Source organism: Haplochromis burtoni, unplaced genomic scaffold, assembly GCF_018398535.1.
Source record: "Haplochromis burtoni strain Fernald_Lab_line unplaced genomic scaffold, NCSU_Asbu1 Contig_97, whole genome shotgun sequence".
Classification (NCBI taxonomy): Eukaryota; Metazoa; Chordata; class Actinopteri; order Cichliformes; family Cichlidae; genus Haplochromis; species Haplochromis burtoni.
This window is the reverse complement of record NW_024582458.1, coordinates 308,318-328,985: the sequence shown is the minus strand read 5'-3', so window position 1 is coordinate 328,985 and position 20,668 is coordinate 308,318. Positions and strand designations below refer to the sequence as shown.

Below are 20,668 nucleotides of genomic sequence, written 5' to 3'. Positions count from 1 at the left end.
AGCCTATTGAATTAATACATATTAATAATATGTAATTATAGGATTCATTGCTAGTTTTATTATTTCTTGATTGTTTGATTGCGTGCTGTTTTTAACTCAAGAGAAAGTTTTATTTGTATCATACTCTTATTTATAATTTACTTGGTGACTGACTGTACCATTATGGGTTGATGTCTTGTGCTGGTTTTATCTGTGGACCCCAGGGAGAGTTGTTGTTGCTGTAGCAACAGCTCACAGGGATCGGAATAAAGAACAAAGTCAACCTCCCAAGAAGGAAAGAAACTGTCCTGCTATTAGGAGCAATTTGGGGTTGAATGTCGAGTATTTACCAGGAGCATTTCATTTAACAGGGTGGCCCTAATGTTAGTCATTGAAACTTGCTAAGTTAATTTAGCAAAATACTTTATACATACATTAATTTTACTTACAAAGGTTCTGCAAAGAATATTTTCCCAGTTTTATAAGAGACAGCACAAATACTCGCAGACAGCCAGATACCGACAATTAGATGATATCATTGTCACGCCTGCCTGCAAGCATGAGGCCTGAAGGTATAAGCTTAGCAAAATAAGCTTTAGTCACTGACATGTAAAGTATGTCATTTTTGACTCGTGTTTTATGCAAATATTGAATGTGTGTTTTGCTTGTATAATGCCAGTTTACAGCAACGGTCGTACGGTTAGTAGCCAAACCAGGATTAGACAACTGTGGGAAGGAAGAACTCAATTTTAACAGGAAGAAATTTATAATATATTATTATTAATTATTATTATTAATATAAAACCAGGCTCAGGAAGGCATAAATACTTAAGTTCATTAAAATTGTCAGTTGTGTATCTTGAGAGTAACGTTTTAGATCCAAGCTGTTTGGATGTTAGCATGTAGTCGGATTGGCACTTAACAGTTTTGCCTCAGTATTTACTGGATTTCAGACAGTATCAATTCAGCCCTCAGCCTTTCTCTTTTCTGCACCTCAGTGTTATTACCTTCTGTGGGAGTCTTTCTCTCTTACTCGCACACACGTCCATATAATTTTCCCATCTCAGACTTTGATGACTCCATATCTTACGTGTTTGAGAGCGCTACATTCTGCTGCTATTCAGCATTAAACAATGCAGTCTGCTTAAAATCGATGTGTGGAAGTGATGGTTTGTCTCACAAAGCGGGGGTGTTGTTTGGATTCCTGAACGAGTTCAGGGGCATTTTTTTTTTGTATGTGTGATTGTGTTCAATTTCTTTGGTAGGGAGTGAAGGGCTTCTCTCTGAGCCGCGTGCAAGACTCTCGTTGCCCTCTAGTCTTTAACCAGCCTGCACTCCTTGCCTTAAATCTTTCTCAAATTTGCTCCAGTCACTGACCTTGAATTGTTCTCTGTCCAAATATTGATCCACTCAAACACTCAGAACTTCTCCCTGATGCACAAACAACCCCTGCCCTTCGACACCTCAAACGTCTTCTTCAATCAATGCCATTAGAAAAGCAGAAGAGAGGCTCAGAAAGTAGTTTAGTGTTAGATGTATTTTATTTGACAGAATATATTTTTCACGCCATCTACTGCTGCCCACTGCGGTCCCGCTGAGTACCATTTGTGTTCTCTTAACAGTGATGCCTACCATTGAGAAGCTGCTGAATGCTGACTGGAAGGACAAACTCCTGGATAAAAGCACAGTGGGGTCAGGACAGCTGAAAGGTTAGTTTCAAACGCTACAAACACCATCATGTTGTACATATACAATTAGACCGTATGAATTACAGCTTTTCTATTCTATTTCTCATTTGTTTTATCAATTTAAAAGCATCATATATAACAGCTTGGTGCATACAGCAGCATGTGGCACACCATTGGTTTGACATTTAGATGGAAGATATGTAGATATTTCTTCTTCTACTTCTTTTTAGAGGTAAAACATAACCAGTGTGTGTGTGAAGGCTTAATTAACCCTAAATTTTCACCCATGCGAAAGTGAATAGAATAGAATACAATAGAATAATCCTTTAATTGTCCCACAAGGGGAAATTTTTCTTACATATTTACATTAAGGACAAAGTGTAGTGATGGCGTTACAAAACTCGTGTGTGTGTTCTGGGGTTAACAATGTAATATTTATCATATGTACAGTGATAACACACACACACCAGTGAAATCCAGTGCTGGCTGTCACTGCGCCCGTCTCACTGATATAACCACACTCACAGCACATGTGTGCTGCTGTTATCTCAATCATTTCACTGAATTATTTGATCCCTTTTTTTTAGTATTTGTTTGCACATGAATGTAATGATTATCATAAACCCACATTTGCCACACCATGTTTACCACTTGGTAGAACTGAGCAGAGAGATAGCAGACTCTAGCTGCTCGGCAGTCCTGGGTCTTCTTTTCAGCGTTTTTTGTTTCACCTTGAGGCATTAGTTGTGCCTCTCCAGATGTGCAAACTGATAAATTCACCTCTGTGCCATCAGGGATGCAAACTTTTCAACTGCTTGCTCATAACAAGCTGGATGGTCCTTCTCATTTTTAAACCAGAGGAAGTGGCATTTGTGATTTTCAGAATTTCGATTTGTCTGATCTGACAACAGTTTTGCGCTTTGCTTCAGTCCAGCTTCAGAAGGCCCGAAGATAGAGCATTCAGAGGTGGCCTCCTGCCTTGTCTCTTGTACACAGAGAATCCTCCAGAATCGCTGAATCGTTTAATGATATTATGTATATTTATAATCTTTCTGACTTTGCATTCAGAAACATTATTCTGAAATCTGTAGCTGCAGTTTTTTTACAGATTTGTTATCCTCTGATGTACTTCTTGGAATCTCTGAGATGCTCTTTGTATAACCAGTCATGTTACTGACCTCCTGCCAGTTAACCTAACTGGAAAGTGCTTCCCCAGCTTTGGTGCTCCCATCCCAACTTTTTTTTGAGATGTGAGATATTTTGAAGTTTTACAGTTTCTCAGTTCAGACATTTAATGTGTCTCTACAGTGAATAAAAGACAAGTTTATGAGATTTACATTTGACACATTTTTGGAATTGGCTTTGTAGTTTTTGCAGCGATGAAAGATTCATTTTCATAGTGAGGACGCGTCTGTCCTGCAAACATTATCTACAGTTTCTGATCTAAGCAGTTTGGTATAACAGCTTGTTTCTGCAAAATGGGGAAAAAAGATGCTTATCAGTTTCAACCCTTTCAACATCCTTTTCTAGCAGTTATGAGATTACAAGATAGCAATTGATTTTGAAATATAGGAAACATAAAGCAACATGTTACGAAGAAGCTTCAGATTTTTTTCTTTGAGATGTTGGTTTTTCTGAATGTGTGAAACTTGACCCACAGAGGGTGTGAGGAGATAAAAGACAAGATATTACACTTGAAAATGATCCTGTGAAAGTTAGAAAGGTTTTTGTGAGATTGAGAAGTTTGTTATTATAACAAGATGTTTTTAAAAGAGGGAAAGTTTAACATTAAAAACTTTGCTGAAAATATTGTTTTGTGGAGGAAAAAATAACTTTTTTAGGTAATTACAAGAAATTGTTCTCAGTCTCATAAAAATGACAAAAGTTTTGTATTTTGTGAAATTTAATTTAATAAAAGTTTCATCTACAAACAAGAGCAAAAATATCTTTTTGTAAAACTGAAAAATATTATTCACCATAAAAATATGATTTTTCTTTTATAAAGAGAAGAAAAGCTTCATGTTTTGAGAAATTTTGTGGGAAAAATGGGAAAACATGAGAGGTTATATAACAAAACTGTAAGAACAAGAAGAGAATAGTATTTTTTTATCCCTCCGGTATAATAATGGTGATAGTTGGAGACATTACTAAAGCAAAAAACGGAATAAAAAGGAATAAAAAAAAACACACGGCCTTATCCTGCATAAAAACACAAAGCCTCCCACTCCTCCCACCAGGTACCCCCGAATCTCTGGCAGAGAAGGAGCTCCAGCTGTTGATGATGATCAACCAGCTGAGTGGTCTGAGGGAGCAGCTCCTGGGAGCCCACTCTGAGCAGAGAAACATGGCCGCCCTGTTGCTGGAGAAACAGCAGCAGCAGATGGAGCTGGCTCGGCAACAGCAAGAACAGGTATCTCTACCAGATCTTTGCATCAGTCACCCAGTTCAACAGAACATGCAAACATGTGGACATCTCAAAACAAATTTCTGTCTCTCTGCTGTGTATTATCTTGATAAAGAATATAAAGGGCCTTTCTGACCAAACAGACGAAAAGCCCCTGTGTGCACTGGTGCTTGTGTTCTTGCTCCATACAAACACTAGGCAAATTAGATGGCCGAAATTGAAAAAAAGATCTTTGTCTAATGCGCCTTTTTTCACACAAGTCCACAGAAGGAGAGCACCGCACGCACTCGCCAGCTTTTTTCTGGGAATAAATGAACCGCCGCATGCGTGCGTCATGGCTGATCGTTAGAATTTATACAGGCTAGCGCTCACTTGTTGTGTGTCTCGTTTTTCTGTGTCTCAGATCGCCAAGCAGCAGCAGCAGCTCATCCAGCAGCAGCACAAGATCAACCTGCTTCAGCAGCAGATCCAGGTCAGCTCCTCTCACGACCTTTCGCACATCTTCCTGAATCACTTCAAGGAGCAGAGTGGGAGATTAATAAATGAATGTGTGAGACGGATGGGGCTTGTCTGTAACGTGCACGTGTCCTGCTCTGTCCCAGCAGGTGAACATGCCCTACGTGATGATTCCAGCTTTCCACCCCACCACCCAACCCCTCCAGGTCAACTCTGACCCCCAGATGACCTTGCCACTGCAACCGATCCCCTGCAAGCCGAGTGAGTAATCAAGTGGAAAGGTTTCAGTTTTATTTATTTTTTCATATGCAGGCTGACAGCAGTGCAGCATTAAAAGAAAGCTCGGAGCTGCTTTGTTGGGGCAGGGTTGTTGACTCAGGCTGTGGGATCTAGGAACACCGCTCTGATTAATGTATCCGTAATTTTAAGGAATATCAGGCAAACGCTGCAGACATTTCTAGCAATGGCAGGCAGGCTTTTGAAACACTGGAAAGTTATGACGGCAACAACAAGGTAATATTCTTTCTAACATTATGTAATCTTTAATCCATCACTCATATTTAAACATGTTTGCAACCATATAAAGTAACTTTCAGAGAAGTGTCCTTTAACAACCTCTGGGCTGACCTGTGTGAAGGGCATTCTGCCTCCACAGAGTAATGCATTACTTTATTCCTTGGGTTAAAAAAAGTAATGAATCATGTGTAATACGTTACTTTTACTGAGTAATAAACACAACACTGACACTAATGGTCCATTTTAGTCAGAGAAACTCCCAGCAAATCAAAGTATTTCTGGAGGGCTCAATAAGGTCATGCTGTATACTACATTCTTCTTCAAATACTGCTGTGACCTGCTAATAATCCTCCAAGGATTCCCTTGATTTAGTGAACACTGTGTTTTGTCAATTCATTCAAAGCCTTTTCTTATGCACCCTGTTGTGTGGGAAGAATGAACACTCTACTTACCAATGACTGCAAGCTTTGAAGGCCAGAAACTTTGTGCTGAAAAGATATCTCCATCAGTACAGCTCCATAAGTTGCCATCCCTGAGTGTTTTAAAGAAAAGCTTAAGTATGTTTATGTACTTCAACTCAGGGGCTATTTTATAGGAACTAGAAAGGCATCCGTGAGACTCCAGTGCAACAGTGCTTGAATGTACCTTTCAAACACGTATGCTTGTACAGTTAGCAGGCTATTGAGGCCACGGCTTCGAACGCCACAGCTTTGTAGAAGCTTGCTTTCACCAGCCTTAAAAGCTGTGCTTGTGGATCTTTTCAAACTTAAAGACACAAGGCCAGTCTTTAAAACAGTGTAGGTGGAATTTAAGGATAGCCATTATATCAAGAAGCGCACATGTGCGTGAGCGGCTCTGAATGTTTTGACACATGAATGTAAAATGTGTCGGAGTGCTGGGCTGTGTAGAAGAGGTCAGCAGTAACCAGAGCGTCTTTAAAAACAATATGCATGGAGTGAAACTTTGAGCCCTTTGCTTTCATTTTGCTCAGATCTTTTATTTGTTTGGACATTTGCATATAACCTCACGTATCAACTGGACATTGTATTTTGGGGACATTCCCTGCAACTCCCACTTGGCCATGCGCAAATTATGTTAATTCTCAAACTGTAACAAAACATCTACTGTCTCAGAATGACTGTATCACTTACTCACGTTATTATTCAACCTTAGCTGAATAAATGCTATATCACAAATTTATCTTGGCAATAGTTTGAGATTTGCCATTGGAGAGGTGATATTGCCTTATCCTCTGCACTCGATTTTCTGTATAAACAAACTGCCTTCGTATTATGGTGGATTCATGGCTACTGATGCTGGAAGTGAACATTTAAATGCTAAAATGAATGTAAGGGTGTAGGACAGGGATGTCCAACAAAGACAAAGAAACCACTTTAATTACTTTGGTGTGGCGTGTATGGCAGTGTTGGGATGGGGTGGGTTTTTTCAATAGGAAAAGCTGTAAAACTTGTGAAAATACCGTTAAAAGCCCAGAGTCTATGTCTTCCTTCACACTTTCAAAAGCCGTCCACTGGGCCAGATTAGAGTCTTTGCATTTCATCCTAGATAGTCCTCAGTGAGTGCAAGTTAATGGAGGTGAAGAGCTGAAATAAACACCTGCGCTACATAAAAAGGCCACATAACATTTTAGTTTTTACAAGTACGCTATCGGTCATGTGTCTGAGCTTAACAAAATTAGGCTAATGTCCTTTTTTCTTAAGCTCTGAGTATACTCTCCACGTCTGCTGTGGTCCACTTGGGTCTGATGCGTCCACGTGACATAAATTTGGTCATCAAGGGCAAGGGTCCGTGCATATGTTTTGATGACTGCGTAGATTTTACCACTAAGCCTTTACAGTGCACTACACCAGCTGAGCATGAGTCCCAGCCATGGAAGGCTGCTTGGCTGTTGTGGCTCCAGCTGTCAGTGTCTGCAACAGGCTTTACAGTGAAGCTAATTTTACCCATAAAATGCTAGCATGTTGCTTGGTCCGTTAGGATGGTAACTAAACAATTTTTTAACAGGCTAATGATAATAGTAATGCTAATAGTTTTACTTTTAAACTTGGTTCTGTCTAAAACTGCTGTTCGTTCTTAACCCTTAAATCGATGCATTAAGAATGGTCATTTATTTATTTTTAATTTTAACCTTTCACAGCTATGGACTACTCCATGCAGCTGCTGTCAAACACTCACCCCACCCCCGTGAAGAGAAGCAGTGGTTCCCTCCGACAGGTACAGTATCACTTTATTGTGCATACCTTGTCCAACTCACTTCTTTATATGAGCACATTACTGAGAAGTCAGGGAATTATGGCTGTGTTTGCTTGCTGTATGGTGTGCGTACCTTCTGCATGTGTGTGGTTTTAGGAAGCTTAAAGAAAGTGAAGTCTTCTGGAGCGAACAAATAATATCCTTTTCTGGTATTTGGGAGGCTGAAAAGCTTTAGGAATACACCACACCCTCTGTTGAAGGTTTAATGTGTGTGGCCATAGGTGTGTGTTTTCTCGACGTGCGTGTGTGCTTGTGTGTGTGTGTAAATGTAGTGCGACTCGTGTTTGCACGGCAGGTTCTCAAGCAGGGATAGATCAACATAGCTTAAATAAACAAAAGGGAAGAGAGGAGGAGGATAACTTGAAGACAAAAGACTAAAAAAAATACTACAAAGGTGTGACAGATCTGCTCCGACATGCCAAATGTGCCGTGCATAGCTGGAATACACGCACACCCTTGGCCTTTGCGGTTTCACCTGAATATGTCGAAGTAGCCCCACCCCTGCTCATCTGCTCTTGCTGTGTGTTTAGGAAGCAAGTCAGCCCTTGAACCTGACCTCCAAGCCCAAGGGTCTGGAGCTGGGGAAGACACCCAGTCCACAGAGCCTGGAGCTGGGATCACTGGCGCTGCAGGGGGCATACAGACCCAGAGATCTCCAGAGAGAGATCTCCCACAGTCCACCACGATCTGCGCTCAGTGAGTTGCACACAGTCACACTGCTTTGCATGGTAAAGCATTAAAGCATTTGACATTAACCTGCAGCACATCATATTTCCTGTAGATCTATTCACTGTTGATTTAAGGAGACTGAACACAACGAACATAACTTTTTTGACTTGCGTGCGACAAACTAAGCATTAATAAAGGACGCTCAGATACTCATAAACAGTTATTCTCTATTTTGTATAAAATACAGTAAATACTGAGCAAGTGGCTGAAATGAATTAAAACTTTGTGCAGTCGTCTTTTTCCACAAGAGGATGATTGCATTCTTCAACTGTCATTTCCAGCAGCAGGATATGAAACTAATCATCATCTGTAGGTGACTGTTCATAAGATCCGTGATGTGTTTCTAGAGGAGGTCTTCTGATGAGAACTGACACTTTACCTTCCTCTGTCTCATTTTCTTTTCCTTCATCATCATAATTATCTTGGTCCTCATTTTGTGCTCTCCTCTTCGTGCTTTGTTTTTGTCTGCAGGTTTCCTGGGAGACGGCGACGTGGTCACCCAGGCTATCCACGATGCCCAGCAGCTCCTGAGGAGCCACGGCAGTGCGGGGCGGGAGAGGGACCGGGAGAGAGAAGTTGGCGGAAAGGCGGTGAGCTAATGTTTAAACTCCAGTTAGAGCGGTGTGTTCGAGCCACTTTAAGACACGGACTTTGTTCTGGAAATTGCCATTGTACATACTGTGCCATTTTTAGGTTAGGTTTCACTGTAGGCCATCTCTAGTAACACTGTGGCATATAGCCTACAAATGCACAAAACACACACAAAGAAACGTAATACGTGTTTTGTGTCGTAGCATTATCTCAGTCTCTTACCTGAGAATTCTTCACATCACTTTACAGTGTTTCCCACACATAGACTTTACTTAGGGCCCACCCAGGTATCCTGAAGGCCACCCAAGTATATTTTGCAATTTGTTTTCATTTTTTCGTCTGTCCGAGACCACATGAATTTGTACTGGGCAGCCAACTCAATATTATTTTTTAAATTTGTCTCTGCTAGCTAGCTACAAAAGTGCTTCCATCCCAGTGTTTTCCTATGGATAGGTTGCCTTTGTGAAGTCTAGATCAGCGGTCTCCAACCCCCGGGCCACGGACCGGTCCGTGAGTCGTTTGGTACCGGGCCGCGAGAGTTGAAGCTCGGGTGTGAAATTTATGGTTTTCAGCGTTTTTATCGTTATTTTTTTAAATCGTTTTTATCGTTAACTCGGTTTCCCTGGATCTTTTCCTGTGTTATGAATAAATCTTTTTTTTGTACTGGTACTGGTTTTATTTTGTTGTATTTATCCGCAATACCTTAAAGGCCGGTGCGTGAAAATATTGTAGGACATAAACCGGTCCGTGGCGCAAAAAAGGTTGGGAACCGCTGGTCTAGATCATAGACCTGCCCCCGTGCTGGCCACACGGGGGCAGTAAAAACATGTCGCAGATTAATGTTGCTTTGGTGATATCCTTCCACTTATTCCTTTGTCATAGTGTGTTGTTTTTTTCCAGTGTTGCCACAGAACCATAGTCATAGTAATCTAAATATTAGCTATCTTTTAGTTCTGTATGTCTCCACCAACTTCTGTCAATAATAAATAATTAATGAACTTGTAATTGTCAAGGCAGGCTGGCGATCACCTCATAACCACTGGTTGCTGGAAGTTGCCAGGAGGTTGCCAATCGGTCTTTAGACCTGTGTGTCCCTCTCTTTGTTTGTTACAAGTAGCTGATATATTTATCCAGTTCCACAACCCGACGTCCATCTTTTATTTAAAATCTATGAAATTAAACCAGCACAGCTTCACATAATGTTGTACAGAACTGACTGTGTTTGTGTGCTTAATCACACCACTCAGCTTACATTAGCTGTATTAAAATAAATATATGGACTCCTGATGTAAACGGTGTATTGCTCTTTCTCTGGTCGACATTTAGAGGTTGGTTTAGGGTTACATGGTGCTGCGCTCCTCCTGAGTATCCAATAGATCCGCACCCACATGCAGAAGCACATTATTACAGCTTAAGTCAGCTGAGTAAACTGTAAACTGCTGTTTGTAAGTGCTACTAGACTATCTCAAAATTGCATATTTTGTTCGAGAACCTGCTGTTTATTTTGTTTTGCTTCTTGTGAAAATGGTCTTCTATTGGGTTCTTACGTTTTTGTTCTTTAAGGTGGCTAAAGCTTTGGTCTCTGCTCCGTCCTAAGCAACAGCTGTTGCAGCCTTACAATACCACAAAGGCCTCAGTGTGGCATTGACTGAGCCACCTGCCCTGTCTCTTTGTCCACAGTAATACTGTAATCTGTGGCTCTCCTCCTCCTCCTCCTCTCCTCCATTATCCTGCTCCATCTCGCCTTGGCGGCTGTGTTAACACCAATACTGTTGACTGACCTATTTTGGTATTGCGCTTCACACCGCTGCATGTGGATGAATAGCGTTTTACAGCGCGGGGAATGGTCGACAGATAATACGCTGATGGTGTGGTAGTTTTGCAAATTCAGAGTTGCCACATTCCCGTCCCTGCCTTGTCTTCTTTACCTTTCCTCCCTCCAACAATAAATACCATTCTTCCTCCTCCATAGTGTTGTCATTTCCTGTCTTTGCATTTACAGCTCTGCATTTAAGCAGCGGCTGATATGCGTGCCATGTCTTTACCTTAAATAGCACTCCAGTGAAACACGTGCGCCATGAACACTCCTCTTCGACATTAGGTCACCTTTTTTTTTTTTTTTACTGCAGTGCAAATTTAAATCGTCTCTTTGTGCTGGTGTGTGAATATTTGTGTGACTTTAGACCATTTCTGAGTTCATATGTCTTTGTTTTTTTTTTGTTCTTTTAATGTCTGCAGGATTTTAAGGTTTCTCCTCGCAATGAGAGGATGTCTCAGAGTGAGAGAGGTGAGAACAGACATGGCCTGCCGTCCACTGAGGACCACCTCAGCAGTGATTCTGAGGGTAGGCATCCCTGAAAAAGCCTGTTTAATGCCTATCTGTGTTTTGCCAAGTTGTTGTTGTAATGAGACCAACATTTGTTACGCTGCCCTGATAGCTTATTATATTATTATGGTACCCATCCATTTATCTTCGTCATTATATTCAAATATTTTATTTTATTTGATTGAGTCATATAATTTTATTAAAATTAGCATTTTTTTTCTCCATGGAAGTAGCATGCAGTATAACCTGTTTAGATTGACCTAGATTAGATTGGGTGGCTTTAGCTCGGACGGTAAAATAGGTCATTTGCTAATCAGAAAGTTGGAGTTTTGCTCCAGTCTGCAAGACACTGGACCCTAAGTTGCTTTTTGATGCGTTCATCAGAATGTGAAAGTGTGTGAATGCTACATAGAAAGTGTTTAAGTTGAAAAAGCATAGAAAAAAGTGCTTGTATAAATGTGTATGAATCTGTGAATGAGGTATGTTGTATAAAGTGGTTTGAGTGCTTAAGTAGAGTAGAAAGGTGTTATAGAAGAACCAGTCCATTTACCATTTAACAGATTGCTAGCAGGCATGAGAAAGCTAGAGAAGCCACAAAGTGAACACTGAAGAAGTTTCTTTGAAGTCAATTCAGGTTTTTTACATGGCACCAAAACACCTCAAGGCACTTTGTGCTTATTTGCAAGGAATCACCACAAGAGATATTAGATTTGGCAGATTTTTGCACCAATGTAACCCCTGACACAAACTCTAAAAGATTAATGTCTCCTTCTGAACTCTAATCAGGAACCTTCCACATGTTAGGCATATGCCTATATCATTACACCATAGAGCTAATCCACACAGCAAGTGCTAACTTTAATTTTAGCACTAAAAGGTGCTAATTACCTAGTGTGACTTTAACTTGAATTCTGGCTCTCTTTTGTCCAAGCTAATAGTCTGCAATACTGCCCATTAAATTACCTGTTTTATCGCTCCCCTAAGCGCCACTGTCAAAATCTAGCTAGCTAAATGCTCATCTGCATTGCCTAGAAGCAACCAGGCAAGCTCATGTATGCAAGCTAATATTAGCTTACTTCCATATTGGAAAAATGCTAATCAAAGGCATTACTGTCACTCAGATGTTGATCTCGGTAAAGCAACCACTTGGCTAAATCAGGAGAGCCTGTTTAATGTTGGTTGTTTCTGGGAAATAGCACGATTAGCAGAAATGTTTTCTTCCAAACATGCTTTATTAATGTGCCATCAGAATATGGCACAGACATTTAAAGATGAAAATACAATATCCAAGACCTTCAGATTTAGCTTCATCAAAGTAATAACCTTATCTTTGTAAAGCTTAGTAACTCCTGTCTTTGGTTTAAACGTCAGGATGGAGAATGTGAATCATATGAAATTGGATGTTTGTGGGTGAAGAGAAACTTTCACCAATTTTAGTGTTGCAAGAAAAAAAGGTTAATATTCAGACATGCACCACTTACAGCAAGAAACAAATAGCTATTCCTCTATATATTTGTAACATATTTACAAGCCAGCCTGTACCCTTGTTTACTGTAGGTACCCTGAACGTTTCGGTCCCAGGCGGCTACGCTGAGGCACGGCCGCCTCCCTCCTCAGGCCACATAAAGAGACCCATGAATGCCTTTATGGTGTGGGCCAAGGACGAGCGCAGGAGGATCCTGCAAGCTTTCCCTGACATGCACAACTCCTCCATCAGCAAGATCCTGGGTGAGAGCAGCACTGGTTAGGGGTGGGTTTATGTCTCTATTCTGAGACCCTGCCTGGCACATGTGAGGCAGTAAAGACCCACCTGCTTCTTCAACCCCACACACACACACACACACACACACACACACACACACACACACACGGGCATGAATCCCTTTCCCTCAAACAAACATTTACATTCCTTTGTATTGTAGAGAGTTTGTGTGTGTATCTTTCACACAGACACACATAAAAACCACTAATTTGCTTAAATACATAGTACTGATTACTTGCCTAATATTTATCTTTCAATGCAAAAAACATAGTTTTGACCACAACCCTAAACATGCTGCTTTTTGACCTTGAATTATTTCAAAGTGTTTGCTTTTGAATAACCTTTATGGAAGCATCAGGTAGTTTGTGGCACAGAAACTAATAGGTAATTCTGCCTATCACCATATACTATGAGTGAGCTTTAACCAGTCAGATTCAATTCAATTCAATTTTATTTATATAGCGCCAAATCACAACAAAAGTCGTCTCAAGGCGCTTTATATCAGTGAATGTGAGAGAGCGTGATCGAGATAGTTAGTTAGTTAAAAAACGAAACGGGAAAGAAAACACGAAGAAACGGGGCTTTGCATAACATGAGATTTAGATGTGTGGATCTTTTTGAGGGCAGCATCAGTGCAGTCTCCATTCACTACAATTTGATTTATGTTCTCTGTAAAGAGAGACTCAGAGTATTTTAACAGGAACTTTCAGTGTTAAAAATTAGGGGCATGACTAAGTCAAGTCTGAACACAAACGCATATTTTTAGAAATGAAGTGAAAGAATGGTTAGAAAGGAAAGATGAGATTCTTTGGAACTTGCTGGGGAATCAGCAGCTTTTTAGGTTTTCTTCAGTCTTGAGGTAATCCTTTGAGAGTTACCAGTAAATGCAGTGATAAAGAAACTTTCCAAAATGTAAAGGAACACGTGTATGACGTCTGAGTCTAGGTTATCAGCATAGACTAACCCTTTATTTTGGTTGATGGCCCAAAAATGTGAACGTGTCAGTTAGAGTAAATTTCTTTTTCACTTTATTGCCAATAATTGGGAGAATAAAGTAATAAAGGCAAAAATGACACATTCTGGTTGTCTGATGTTAGTGTTGGGCTCATCACCAGTGATGAATTAGACTGCAGAGGTACCAGAATTAACGGCCTGAATCTTTCGCCAATTTTACTTTCTCTTCTTAAGAAAGACTTAAAAATAGTGGCACTAATGTCCCCCACTGTGACGAACCAAAAAAGAAAATTGCTGTATTTAGGTAGGACTGTAAAACCCCGATAACTAAACCTCATAATTAAGAGATATTTTTGCTAATATCCAGAAGGAGGGCTACTGCAGCCTCTTTTTGGTTATATTTTGATGTTAACACTGTAGCAGCGTCCTTGGGAAGACTCAAATAGGAAAAGAGCTATCATCTAAGATAAGTGAATGTTGATGGGAGTTTAAAGGTGCATAAAAAATTAATAAAATCTGCTTGAAACTTTTTGTCGAAATCTGAATGAATGAGAACAAAAATGAAACCACGTGGGCCCGACAAGCATTTTAAGCTTCCTCTCTTGCATAACCATTCTGTTAATGGATTAACAAAAGGAGGATCCGAATGAAGGACAATGCAAACCGGATACCAAACAAAAGGGCAAGCTTTCAGCAGCTTACTTAAACTTACAGCAGAGAACAATGAGGGGGAAGAAAACTCCAAGGTTGGGTTAATCGAGAAACTGGAATCCAGGAGAGTAAACAGATGGAAAAACTGAAAGAGTGACAAAAAGACTGAAGGTGAGACGGGATAAATAAACAGGGATCTAATTGGGAACAGGTGGGACAATGAGGGCAGGGCTGATGATTACAAAAGAGGGGAGACAAAAAGGAAGTAAAATAACAAAAGGTGTGCAAGGAAAGATAATTACCAAAGTAAGACAACATGTAGATGCAGGCAGAGTAGCACATAAAACACGGGACAAATGCTTCAAAAACCCCACAAGAAATGAAACATGGCGAGCCATGACAGCTTCTGCTGCTGGAGAACATGAACTCACTCCTTTGTGTTGATGCGTCTTTGTCTGTAGGCTCGCGGTGGAAAGCCATGTCTAACCAGGAGAAGCAGCCTTACTACGAAGAGCAGGCGAGGCTGAGCAGGCAGCATCTGGAGCGCTACCCCGATTACAAATACAAACCCCGACCCAAACGGACCTGCATAGTGGAGGGACGGCGGCTGCGGGTGGGCGAGTACAAGGCCATGATGAAGAGCCGCCGGCAGGAACAGAGAGGGACCTACGGGCACAGGTAGAGTCTGAGCGGCTTTGAGAAACAACTTGCGAAAGAATTTGTCCCTGGCAGAAAAACACTGACAATTCAATCCCCTGACAAGAGTTTGTGCTGCACCTCCACACACTGGAGACAATGCTTGCAGCTCTCAAAGCCCCCCCTTTTTATCCTCCTTTATTCTTGAAGACACAAACAAAAGTGGAGTACTGCAACTGCAGCTGGGCTGTTCACTGTGTCCTCGACAATGAATAGAATCCCTCTCTATTGGTCCCTCTAACTCCTTCTAGTTAAGCTGGAGGAGTTGGAGGCTGGAAATGTTAACAGTGGTTGTTTTGAAGTGCTTTTCTGTTTCACTCTTGTTTGTCTTTGCTTTAGCACATGTAGTCTCTATTAGGCTCTTTATAGAAACAAAACATCAATATCAGGGTGTCACACTGGCCTAAAGCTTCAATCCTGTTTCTTTCATATTGAAGACACTGGTAGACTGACTGGCTCGTATACTTATGAAGGAGAACAATATTGGCCTAATGTGCCATTGGGTTTTACCATTTTAGCGTTAAAACAGCTCTAACCTGTTGAGGCCTGGGCTCCAACAGGACCTTTAAAGGTGCTCTGTGGTGTCACGCACCAAGATACCAGCAGCAGAACCCTTAACTCCTGTAAACGAAGAGGTGGAGTTGCTGCGGATCAGACTTGTTCGAGCACTTACCCTTAGACTCGGTTGCTGGTTTAGGATCTGTTGACAAGTATTCGCCATGGCCGAACGGGAGCGCTCCGGGAGCCTTGCCCGCTCGAAGAGGATCCAAAACAACGATCTGATATTTGTCAAAGTTTTTTAAACCATTAAAGGTGGTTTATTAAAACATAGATTACAAAAAACAACTTACCGCCATGAAGCGTGACTACAGACGCTTCACCCAATCAGCGCTTGTGATGTCGAAACAGATCGGCTTCCATGGCAGCGAAACATACACACACGCATACAAACAACACAGACGTGAAAATGTAAAGACCAGTTTTAAAATATACGTATTATTTTACACTCTGGTGTTACAGCTCTCATGATATTGTAATCTGTGTTTATATATACTGCCTGCTTAGCACTGCCAAAAAAACCAAAGCTAAGCTAACTCTCAGCTAAACAACACTAAACATATTTGGTTTGGAGGGAGATTAGCATAAATATCTAGCTTTAGCTAATAAATTAAACACTCTACTTTTTGATGTTTAGCTGGTTGGTGAATGGTTGCTGCCAATCACTATCTAACTGATTGCCAAGCCCCATTCACACAGGACTAGAGACCTGCCTCTAACACCAGTAACCACCGTTTCCTAAGGGATACTGTGTCAATATCAGCATTTTAAAGCCTTTGATTAACTTTTTCATTGACAATAAATGCCTCAGAATATCTGAATATACGTGTCACTTCCTGTCTTTGCAGTCAAACGGAGCCACAGCAGATCCATTACCCCCACAGCGATGGCCAGTACCCAGGGGGTAGCAGCTCGGTCTCTGTCGCTACCATGCCTTTTCACCCCGCGCTACTGGAGCATTACCTGCCGCAAGTCCCGCCCATCCCTCGCAGAGCTGAGGGACAGACCACACCCACCTCTCTGCCTAGGGAGAGAGAGCGGGAACGCAAGAGGGAGCGACCGCCATACAGCGAAGGAGAGGAAAGTGATGGGGGAGAGAGGAGTGAGGGGGAACTGGTGCTCCTAACGGACTAAAGAAAGGCAACTGGTAGAGGACCCAGGAAAAGGAAAATTAAAGATGAGGGATAGGATGAGAGGGGGGTAGCTGAGGTGGGCGGGTTGCTCTTTGATGAATGGCAGTCAGAGAGGAGGAATGGAGGATGAACTAAAGAAATGGTGAGGGAGTGTGTGAATGGGGGAATAAAAAAGTAAACGTCATACTCGCCCCGTTGTAAATTAGCCTATTCTCCAGTAAAACCTCGCCTACACAAACGCATAAAGGCAAGCTTTTATCATTTCCCTTTACACGTATCATGTCATCACATGCTTTGTGTCAAAACTTTGGAGTTATATTTATGAAGGTTTATCATTTAATCCCTTCTGCTTCTTGTTTTCTCCCCATGTTGACTTATGGCAAACAAAATGCCCCCACAGGGACTGGAATTAAAGCAGATTGATTAAAAGTTCAGCAGAGTGCCTGTTTCCTCCTGTCAGACAGCTGAGGATCAGCCACTCTGGGGTTCAGTATGTCAGCTTTGCCACCTGCTGGAGAAGAGTGGTTATTACTACTGTTGCCACACATCCTATTTAAGCTACACCACAAATCAAACTGGAGGGATAAAATAATTTGGTGATTAAAGGTGCATTTCAGCAGTTTTGGTACTGTGTGCTTTACGGGATTAAAAAATAATGGTCATATTCAGTAACAGTTGCCTCGGGCCATAGGATGGTTCAAGGCTGAAAAAAATATATCCTATATGCACACTGTCACTTAAATGTGTGTGCGTTTGTAACTCAGGCTTTATGTTAGAAATGTTCAGTCTTTAAGCTCATCACTGCACACAAATGTGATGCACTAAAAGTAAAGGATAAACAGCCTGCAGGAGGCTGAAACAGCAGGTAGGGCAGCAGCAGTATTAACATGTCAGGGGGAGAGATTCAGTCATCTGGCCAGCAGACACTGCTGCTACCTTCCCTGAGTCTGTGCAGTGAGCGTTGAGAGTGCTTAACTCTCTCTGACTTTGCTTAGTCTAGCTAACGACAAAAAGCACAGATTGCGTTTGGCACACTCTTATTCTGCATTTGCACCAGTTGGAGAGTTAGCATGAAAGGTTTATCTCAACAATCCTTCTCCCCAAATTTGCATGATCCATGTTCGATCTGAGCTATCAGCCTTTCTACACATCCAATTGGCAGTTGTTGCAGATCTGCAAGTCACTTTGCAAACCACCTTTCCACAGGATTCTCCTTATGTACTGAATCTGAACTAATCCATTGTCATATCTGCCGCTCTGTTGTGCACAGGGCCCTCCCATCTCTGGCTTTCTATGTATGGAGTGGAAGGGCGTCCCAGAATAGTGACATGCCATATATAAATATATATACGACAATCTTTTATGTGTATAGATTTATATAGCACCAGCCAAAAGCAAAGCTAGCTTTGAGCTGATAAAGCAGGACTTCATTCAGGGTAGTTCAGGACGTGCTTTTTTCAAAAGTCTTTTTCTGGTCAGACAGGCCTTGTTGCCCAAAAGTAACGTACAATTAATCAACACTGCAACCTCACCATCATCCTCCCACATCTCACTGTTAGTTTGAGCCATGCTGCTGTCATCGTGTGTCCATCAGTGCCCTCTCCACAGCATGGTGGGCTAACTTCAGCCTATCCTATTTTTTTATACCTCTGTTTGCTTCTTTGCATGTTTACTGGATGTCGTGTTGAACACCTCGTATCTGTGTATCCAAATGTCTGCTGTGTTTTTCTTCTGAGATGCAGCCTCTCGCAGCATTATTATTATTATTATTATCATTATTATCACTATGCTTTTTTTTAATCTTTAAAAATGTTTGTCAATTTCATCTAAAAAGGCTAAAGTATTCCTTTCATCGTCTTTTACGTTCCTGTTCCTGTAACAGAGAGGCAGATCATCCCCAAAACTGTGAGGCTGTGTCCCTAATCACTGCTTCTCTCCTGCCTTAGATCTGTTATACACAGCAGTCAGCAGCAGGTTTTTGGACAACTGACCTTCATTTTGCATTGTTGAGTAGTGCAATGCCATTTAACACACACTCATACACATGTGTGTGTGTGTGTGTGTGTGTGTGAGTGTGTATGATGTAAACTGAGAGTGCAGTATAGAGTAATTAGGGAGTGGTTTTGGACACAGCCTGTGCCTCAGATTGGAGAGAGAGCTGTTGTTTATTGGTACAAAACCCCCATTTCCTTATGATGGGAACAAATGTTTATCTATAAAAATTTATATATAATATTACCCAAAGCAAAAGGAAGGTAGATTTAGCAATGAGAACTCCAGACACCATAATCATCCCTGCATCCTTAGTAACATTTACTTCTCGTAAGCACTTACTAGTGTGTATTCTTTAGCAAGTTTAACATGCTGAAAAAGCAAAACTAGGTTTTTTGCAGTTAGTCTGCATGTAAAAGATGGACTGGGACTTTACCCATTTGTTTTGCACTTGTGACTGATGCCATGTTATTTCTTTTAAATTAGTAATTAGCTAATGCTGGCAAGCTTGGCTAGCAAGTTACAAATATGGACAGGTGTAACTGACTGCTTAACATTGCCAATTAGGTTTTTTTAGGCAACCCCCCCCCCCCCAAAAAAAAAAAAAAAAAAAAAAAAAAAACCAATGCCAATTCGTGCAGAAGACAAAAAGATACTAGGAACACTCACCAAAATGGAAGGACAGACTTCCACATGTCAGGCTGTACCATAGATCACATCTATGGTATACCATTTGTTATATACTTAAGTTAAAAGGATAAAAGAAACAAACATGGTGCCTCGAATTAAGTGGCTTCATGTCAATCAGTGTGGCCATACCCCAAACTTATTTCCTTTGTAATGCTAGTAATTTGGGTCTTTTAATATGAAAGCATGTGGACTGACTTGCTTTTGGAGAAATGCTAACAGTAGCAGCTTTGCATACTCCCTCTATTCCTAAATCAACAGAATGAAGACAAATCTGTCTTTTTTTTTAATACCTTAAACCAGCGGTCTCCAACCTTTTTTGCGCCACGGACCGGTTTATGCCCGACAATATTTTCACGGACCGGCCTTTAAGGTGTCGCCGATAAATACAACAAAATAAAACTAGTACCGGTACTGAAAAATAGAAGAGTTATTCATAACACACGTGAAAAGACCAAGGAAAACCGAGCTAACGATAAAAATGATGACAAAATAACGCTGAAAACCGATTAAAAACCCTGAAAACCATACATTTCACACCTGAGCCTCAACTCTCGCGGCCCGGTACCAAACGACTCACGGACCAGTACCGGTCCGAGGCCCGGGGATTGGGGACCGCTGCCTTAAACCCTTAAGTTTTTAAGTAGCAGTAGTAAAGGTTAGTAAAGATTTTTTAATAGATGCGTAGAATAGAATGTGTTACAAATGTAGCAGCTCTATTCTTTGATCCACTGAATAAACTAAAGCTCGAAATAGACTTGCTACTTCCTGGAAACATGCCAGGAAGTAGCAAGACCCAAGGATAATTTAACTTTTAGACCCAAGGATAATTTAGCTTTTAGACCCAAGGATAATTTTGGTGCCTTTGTTCTCATCATTCAGTGACCTTGTTGACTGAACATAAAGTTTGTGCGACTGGCTCAATCCTTCATTGGCTGACTGCAAAGTTGACAAATCAAAGTGGCAGACCTCCTTGGGGTTGGGGCTCGTTGTAAGGATGCTGGCTTTTGTGTACAGAGATGGATATCAATGACATGTTTAAAATGTTTATCCTATTTTAGTGAGACGTGATGAGGAGTCACCTGTCGTTAACCCCTGCTGATGTAAATATAGAAAGAGACTTTATTTTGTTTATAAGAGCTTGTGTAATTTAAAGGTGTACATTTCTCTATGTTTTCACAGTTTTGTGCTTTTTTTGTTGTTGTTTTTTCAAAAGATATTAAAATTGCTTGTGTTAATTGTGTCTGGTGTGACTTTTTTTAAATATATATA

At 41.0% G+C, this 20,668-nt stretch overlaps 1 protein-coding gene across 4 annotated transcripts in view; it reads left to right on the top strand.

Moving 5' to 3' along the window:
- The window catches only part of LOC102312749 (SRY-box transcription factor 13), a 47,563-nt gene extending 28,263 nt beyond the window's left edge, over nucleotides 1-19,300 (top strand). For 3 of the 4 annotated variants that reach the window (XM_005933484.2, XM_005933486.2, XM_005933485.2), the window contains exons 4-14: nucleotides 1,602-1,688; nucleotides 3,905-4,077; nucleotides 4,475-4,543; nucleotides 4,674-4,788; nucleotides 7,202-7,278; nucleotides 7,848-8,013; nucleotides 8,518-8,636; nucleotides 10,876-10,981; nucleotides 12,521-12,691; nucleotides 14,792-15,008; nucleotides 16,433-19,300. In XM_005933484.2, coding sequence (XP_005933546.1) covers nucleotides 1,602-1,688; nucleotides 3,905-4,077; nucleotides 4,475-4,543; nucleotides 4,674-4,788; nucleotides 7,202-7,278; nucleotides 7,848-8,013; nucleotides 8,518-8,636; nucleotides 10,876-10,981; nucleotides 12,521-12,691; nucleotides 14,792-15,008; nucleotides 16,433-16,718 — 1,586 coding nt within the window. In that variant the 3' untranslated portion in view covers nucleotides 16,719-19,300. The remainder of the gene's footprint in view (nucleotides 1-1,601; nucleotides 1,689-3,904; nucleotides 4,078-4,474; nucleotides 4,544-4,673; nucleotides 4,789-7,201; nucleotides 7,279-7,847; nucleotides 8,014-8,517; nucleotides 8,637-10,875; nucleotides 10,982-12,520; nucleotides 12,692-14,791; nucleotides 15,009-16,432) is intronic. The other variant, XM_042222893.1, reaches the window with a different exon arrangement.
- Nucleotides 19,301-20,668: the final 1,368 nt, after the last annotated feature.